Source organism: Phymastichus coffea, unplaced genomic scaffold (assembly GCF_024137745.1).
Source record: "Phymastichus coffea isolate CEN01 unplaced genomic scaffold, Cenicafe_Pcof_1.1 PCOF00033, whole genome shotgun sequence".
Lineage (NCBI taxonomy): Eukaryota > Metazoa > Arthropoda > Insecta > Hymenoptera > Eulophidae > Phymastichus > Phymastichus coffea.
Genome location: NW_026706844.1, coordinates 310,465 through 318,498, shown reverse-complemented (window position 1 = coordinate 318,498; position 8,034 = coordinate 310,465). Strand labels below are relative to the sequence as shown.

Genomic DNA, 8,034 nt, shown 5'->3' with positions numbered 1-8,034 from the left:
TCACTGATATAACTTAAATAAACCCATGCGTATTAAATGTATCAGTGTGGACACTATGAACTATGGGTTGGGTTGTCCACTGTCTACACTCAACAGTCTATGAATGAGAGTCTATATTCATTGCTATAAGTAATTGAATAACTGAAGTTAGCTGGGTTTGATAATCAAAATAGGTTAAACATACTTTTACATACATATGTTTTACTTAGAGGTAAAACATCTGTTTACCTCTAAGAGTTATTTTTATTATATTCAAGTAATTAAACGTAAACAAACTAAAAAGTACAAATCATAAATTTAGTGATTGATTGAAGAACAATTGATTGCCATCATTAGATTTAGAATTATTCGGAAAAAATATTAATTTGAAGTTGATTTCTGAAAACATGAATTTTTTATTGTATTGCATTTTCAAAACAAAGTCACTTTCGTATTTCGGATAAATTAACTTACAAATAATCGATTTTTTAACAATATTAATATTTGTATATTGTTATTTATATATTATGGCTTGTAAACAATCATATAATTTGTAGTCAATAAATAACATAATATAAATTTAATAAATTATTATCTTTGAAATGAACCAAAAACTTGTAATAGATATCGACCGTAAATTAGATGAGAGAAGAAATACGAAAAAAATGTATAGTTGGGATTTGATTCGTGTCGATGATGCATGTAAAGTGCTTGTATTAGACCCTTATATCGGATTTAAAACTAGGAAAATTGATAAAAATTGTGAGCTTCCTGTGAAAATTCAGAAAAAATTAGAACATTTATTGCATCAACATTTACCAGTGAATGAAAAAAATTACCATATCTTAAAAAAAAACCTAATAGAAGAGATTGTAAAAAGACATATGCTTTATATGGAATGGAATATCCAGTATTTATCTTGGTTAGAGTGGGCATTAGAATCATATATTAAAATTATTAGTAAAAATTCTGTGATTGAAATTAAAGAATGTAATCGCTATAAAGGTGACTGCTATAAAGGACTCATGATTGTTGCAAAAATGAACATAGATAAAGGTATTAAATTGGATCTGCTCATCGGTTTGTATAAAATCATCAACAATAAAACAAAAATACATTTAGAGGCACAAAATCTAGACTCCTCTCTCATGAGAAGTAGTAAATCAAATAAGGATATGATTATGTTAGGCCCTGCAGCCTTGGTAAATCATGACTGCAACCCAAATTGTCAATATGATTCACAGACCAAAATATCTATAAAAATAAAAACAATAAAAAAAATTGAAGCTGGAGAAGAACTATTGTGTTTTTATGGAATGAATTATTTTGGTGATAATAATAATGAATGTGCTTGTAAAACTTGTGAAGAAAAAAATGAAGGTATTTTTAAGGAAATCAAAAACAATACAGGTAAATAAATGATATTTATATGCGACAAATAAGTTCAACTATCTAACTATTTATATATATTATATTTTTAGCATTTTCACAACTGTATGACATCACTAATACAAGAGAATCTGATGCCAACTGTGTTACTCTGTGCAATTTCAATAGTTATATTGAGATTTCAACTAATAATTTGCTTGAAATTACCCCAATATTGAGGAAAATATTTATTCAGAATATAATGGAAATTCTTTATAATGATATATATGTACTTCTAATTGCCAACCAATCTTGGGAATTTCAAATTATTTTCCTAAATAAATTTGATAATTTTATCTATATCCAAATAGTATTAAATATTTTTGAATTAATACAGTATTATAGTATTCTACACAGATATTGACATTATAGTTTGAATAACTATAAAAGTAGCATAGGTGAAGTTAAAGCTATTTCAACTAGCTTGATATTAGATAGTGGTGATTGTTCTTCAAAAATACTTGTCATGCAATGGTGTGATAAATGTCGCAAAGGAATTATTGATAACATAAATTACAAACAGTGGCATAACCCTTGCTGTACTGGTATGATTCACATACAAGATGTGAATATACCTAGAGTGCTTCTTAACCGTCCAGGTAAACTATTCTTACTCAATACATACTATTATTGTATCTTGACTGACAAATAGACTAATTTATGAACTATTTTTTTTCTAGAAACTGTTCCAAAACTGAAAAGACCTTTTTGTTTATATTGTGCTTCTTTTGTACATCAATTTCCTAGGCATTTAAAGAATAATCACTCTACTGAAACTGATGTTAAAAAAATGTTGAATAGTAAAAATGATGTTGAACGTAGAAATGTTTTATCGTCAATAAGAAACAGAGGATATGGTGTGTATTTTAAATTAACTGGAATAATTGTCTCATCAAGATCATTTCAAGATAATTCAATAAATTTTAAGAAACAGTGTAAAAAGTGTGATAGTTTTTTTTCTGTAAAGACGTTCTGGCACCATAAATGTCCAAATAAAATATAGTTGAAAATTGTACGTTTTAATGTATTCATTATAGTTTCATCATTTATTATTTCAATCAAAATAAAACTAACAATTAAATTCTAACAATCATGTTTGTAATTTTTAATAAGAAATCAGGTTTATCACATATAATTGTCAATTAAGCTTATATCAGGGCCCAAATAAATATATAAAATTCAATTAATTTAATGAAGCTTATAAACTAAAATAAAAAACCTACTCAAAGAAAAAATCATACCATTTTTTAAGCTTATTTGCAATTCAATAGTATTATTTTTTATACGAGTTATAGAATTAATATTTTTTTCTGACATTGAATTAACATATTATTCTACAAATGCAGTAAATAACTTTGCGTTAGCTTGAAAAATATATGAGTCGATATTGTATTTTTTTGTATATGTTGATATGAATATTATAATATATTTTCCAGAAAAATATTTTTTTAAGAAATATTTTCAAATTGTAATCTTCTAAATCTGATGAGAAAATAAACAAGGCAAGTATTTTTAATAGCTATCTAGACATTTAAAAAAATAATTTTTTAAAGTAAAGCCAGAGTTTTCGTATTACACTTTTATATTTTGATGTAAAACTAAGTATAATTATGATAAAATTACAAAAATTAGCAATAACAATATAATAGATATATATATTTGACAACTGTTATTACAAGAAATTATTTAAGAATATTTCAAAGTTTTTAAACAATTCATTTGAATTATTTTTTCTTAATTTCGTAAAAAATAAAATAGACATAATTCTGTATGTTACATAATTTTACTATTTTAACGAAGTTTATAAATTTCAAATTTTGAATAAATATTGAAAAATGAAATAATTTCAAGTAAGAAAATTATTTCTTCTAATGTCCTTTTATAATTATAATACTCCAAAGACTACAATCATATCAATTATGATTGCATTCATATTAACAGTTATAACACAGCAATCAATATCGATTGCACTGCTATCAATGTTGATTGCATTGCAATCAATGTTGATTGCATTGCAATCAGGAATTTTGACTGCTGCATTCAAAATTCCAGAATGCCGGTTATAGTTTCGAAATGCAATCAAAGTGCCCGTTTTATTAATATATATATATATATAATTAAACAAATGATCCACAACATCACTCAACACGTCTTTAAATAATGTTTATTGCTCGAGGGGTAAAAAACTTCCTCTCCACACGACGTTCAATCTTCGCTGGAAGATTTCTTCACCGATGTTTCCGCGCTTACACATATGGCATTTCTCTTCGCCTTGCAGAGCATATTGATGCGCGGTCGACCAGAAATTCTAGTTAATCAAAAAGATATTCTTGGATCCGTGGCTTAAGAACTTCAAGATACATATAGTAGTTTACAGAAACGCCACGCTGGTAAAGGACGAGCGCACTGTATGCAATTATCATAAGTTAAAAAATCCATGAAACCTCGTCCTCCGTAGGGCAAGTGGACGAATTGTGCATATGCTCTTCCACGCTCAACTTGTTCCCCTTGATGACACCATATAATCTAGTCACTTCTGTGTCTCCGCTCGATTGCTTTCTTCACGCGGTCGTGGAACAAATTTTACATACTGTTGACGGTCGTTATCATATCTCAACTCCCATCTTTTCATAAAAATCCGCAGGTATTCATTTCTCACGTCTGTTCTAGGAGCTAACGACAGGAGAAGATCGTAGCCCATCATTCGAGCGGAAAGTTCCGATGCTTTTCGATAGTCCGCACAGTTTTCGTAACACATCTGACCCAAAACTTGACCTTGGTTTGTTGAATTACCTGTTCTGGACGGCCGCCTCATCTTAACTGCTTCACTATTCAACCACATGACGATTCCACGTCGATACATCTCAGGCAACATGACACCTTCGTAGGGTTCCGGGCTATGATTATATAAGTTTAATGGGTTACTCAGTATTCCTTCTTCAGTGATGACAAATCCATGGTCTTCTCCGAGGGTAGACTCTAACTTTTTTTCGCGATATACAAGACTATAGGATCACTAAGATCAATTATACCATCGTTAATCCCTGCTCGACTTAGATCGTGTATTGCCGCGAAACATTTTTCACACTTATTACAATTTTTGTAAGTAATACTTTTTCATAAATTTTACATAATGGATCTAATACATCATGTTTATAGTTAATCATATGTAAGTTTCTTTTCTTTATGTAACGATTAAAAGGATCGATGAGTATTTTGATATAACACGACGCAGACATTACATATTTATAGCCTTTTTCTATGAATATAATATCGTTTGGTTTATTTTGACACATTTCACTACTTGTAGTATTTTTTTTTATTATTTCATGATAAAAAGAAACAACGGATTGAAAATTTATCTCAATTGATTAATCGTTAATTCTGTTGTGTTTGCCCGATTTTCTAATTCACTTAGATTATTGCTAATCTGTTCAGCGTGCATAACTGCCTGCTGTAATGAACTATAAAATTTGTATGGACACATATATCTCTATATGTCTTTGTTTAGGTATTCTACAAAATACATTGTTGCTAATTATTGTCTTTTTTCCGTAGTGTCTGTTACTTCGTCTAATTGTAACTGAGCTAAATGGTCTGCAATCTTGTATGATTTTAATAAGCTGATAGCCCTTTTTCCAAATTTATAAGTTGATTCGTTACTCCTTTGTAAGTAAGTCATACTTAATAATTTTGTCTTTATGCAAAATAAATTCTCTGATAATTCAATTTTTTCTGTATTATTCATAATGAAAAATGTTCACGCAATATATTGGATATAATTATTTACTAACATGTATATGTTGTAACGAGTGTCACTCGTTAAAGGTGAAACCTAAGCGCCTCTATCGCGTGGGGCGACGTAAAAGCCGTGAAAAAAAAAACCAGAGAAGGAGAAGCGCCCGCCGTGCGCGACAAAGGAGTGAGGAATGCGTACGATTAGTCTAGTCCGGACCTGCGGGCAAGAAAAACGCGAGTGAGTGCATTGGAAATTGAAGGAGCTTCCCGACCGGTATTGCGCGAAGACTCGGTAGTTATTAAGGTCGCTGAGAAATCCCGCCTCAGGGAAAAGTCATTCGCTGCCCATTACAGCCAGTTACCCAGAGCGACCTGAGGTAACAGTCGAGAATCGCGGGCAACTGCGAACCCGGGCAGGGAATACCTTGACTGGAAGGCGTGCCGCGAGGAAGGGCCGGAAGCCGACGCAACTCGCAAATACCGTCGAGGATACCCTTGGCAGCAGCAACTCGACCCCGCAGCGTAAGTTCCCGACATTAATTGTAAGTGCGCGCGGACAGAAAGCGAAATTAGATAGTGCGCGTCTTTCTCTCTCTCATCGCGAGAGCGATATACCCTGCGAAATCTCTCGACCACGGCGTTACCTTTGTATGACCTAACGCGGCAAAGGAGAATAAATTTGTAAATCTTGCGACAACTGGCTGAGACTTTCCTTTCAAACTCCCTTTGGTTTTCCTCTCCTATCGCCCATAACAGAACCTGCCCGACCTTGAGTCACTGGGCAACCCGGAATCGCCGCATGTGTCCTCCACGTGTGGGCCTTCTCGGGCTCTAGGGCGAGAGGTCAGAAGATCGAGCTGATCCGAACGAGCTGATCGAGATGGCGGTCAGCCTCGCAACGCAAGGAACATCCTTTCTCTAACGGGTGAGATTTCTATTCGCGCCCCGAAAGAAATACCCCGTTACAATGTTTGTTATAAGATTGCAAAAAAAATGTCTAATTTTTATATCAATATTTTTTACTCTTCCCTATCTGAATCTATCTTGTAATACGGGATAGAGTCTAGTATCCACCAAGCGGTTTTCTACATGCTGCGTGTTAGGTTTAAAGCTACACTCGATAACTTTTACTTTCAATGATGATGCGTCTGGGGAACTCGGAGAAGTTGGTGAATTCGGAGGGGCGATTGGATAGTTCCTGTTGGCCACTGATCTCTGCCCGATATTGCTTTGATTCTTATCTCGTTCCCGTTCTTCCGTAGTAGTCCGAACTAGATGGACAAGTAAATTGGTCAGTGAATTCTACACTGTACCTATTATTTTAATAGACTATCAGAAAAGCGATTACACCGCGTATCCATGAATGATTGTATCAAGTATAAACTTTATCACGCGAAAAAGCATAATTACGGAAATAATACCTGCGCTTACTGAGCCAAAATTCATAAATCTTCCCCATAATTTTAACCATGTAGATTCAGCTAAATTTTCCAGCGCTTTTTCGTCAAGCATATGATAAAATGACAATTCTGTTCTGGGAGGTCCGTTCAGTAACACACTCTTTGCTACTTTATTTAAAATCGCGACTTGTTCGTTTTGAAACATGATATAACTTTTTAATTGTTCAATATCTGACAAACTATAAATTCCGCTGTTTGTTATATCGATGGGTGCTAAATATTTCCATGCTTGTTTTGTTCGTGGCTTTAAAACTTCTAGTTCGTCACTAAAACAGGTCGGTCATGGTAACATTTTAGACCACCCACTTCCTACCTTAAACATTATTGGTACTGTCTCATTACAAGCTGTCACTGTACTGAAAAGTTTTAATGTGTGCGTGCACGGTGTCATGAACATAGGTCTTCCATCGCGTTCTGTAGGCAATTCCTAATAGCACGATGAAGAGTTTCTTGAGCGTACGTCTACAGGTAAGCACTTAATTATATGAATGACCTCGCCTGGGAGTAAGCACGTATAGCCTGGTACTAACTAATACTAACTAACCTGGAACTAACCGTCGCGATATTTAGTGTATTCATTATCACTTTCTTTTCTTACTCACACTGTTGATATAACACGTCATAATATAATTTTTGTAACCTTTTTCTTACATGTTTCTAAAAAAAAAGTATCTTTGCATTGAAGTATGCAAATAAGTTAATATTTTTGATATTTTTTTCTTTTATCGCCGGAAAGATATGTTTATTTTCATGTTCAAGGATGAAAATTCTCGGATGTTCCGTTCTAGTTAAAACAAATCCGTATTTAGGTAATGCTCCTAGATCTTTAAACGCGAAGGACGCTCTTAGTGTGTCTAAGACGTATAGTGGTCACCTTTCGTTACCCTATTCCATGACCTTTTCTACGCATCCAGTATAAAGTTCTGTAAACTTGTTTTCCTGACACTCGTGCATGGGAATTGAGTCCCAAAATGCGTAACCTAGAGCGTTATCGACGCATTTATCGTCATTAAATTTGCAAACCGTAGCTGTTGATAAAGTGATTTTATTATTGTCTAACGATACCGTTTCCCAGTGTTCCTGCAACGAAATTTTAAAATAACCTGTCACAAAAAAGTCTTGAAATTCGCCATACGGGTCATTGTAATAGCCCACATTATTGCATCCACCCGTACTACCCGCTGATCCTGGGAAAGTTGTAGCGTATACTACAGAACTATTCATTATTAAGGATTGAAAGAGGCGATCTCCTATAGATATTCATCTGTGTAAGTGCATTCTTTTGCATTCATCTCTAGATGTTTCGCGTAAAAATTTTATTCTTCCTAATCCAACTTCCATGTTATGATTATTATAACCGTATCTCTTAGCGTCTCTATCTATGTCTATTTTACAATAACGCACTCGAACCGACTTGTATTTATTCAGT

General features: G+C 33.1%; 1 protein-coding gene across 1 annotated transcript; it reads left to right on the top strand.

Moving 5' to 3' along the window:
- Positions 1–434: 434 nt before the first annotated feature.
- LOC131663328 (histone-lysine N-methyltransferase KMT5B-A-like) lies at positions 435–2,398 on the top strand. Its single transcript, XM_058933686.1, has 3 exons — positions 435–1,389; positions 1,461–2,006; positions 2,088–2,398. Exons 1-2 carry the CDS (start codon positions 582–584, stop codon positions 1,769–1,771), a joined length of 1,119 nt encoding a protein of 372 aa, XP_058789669.1. The 5' UTR covers positions 435–581; the 3' UTR covers positions 1,772–2,006; positions 2,088–2,398.
- Positions 2,399–8,034: the final 5,636 nt, after the last annotated feature.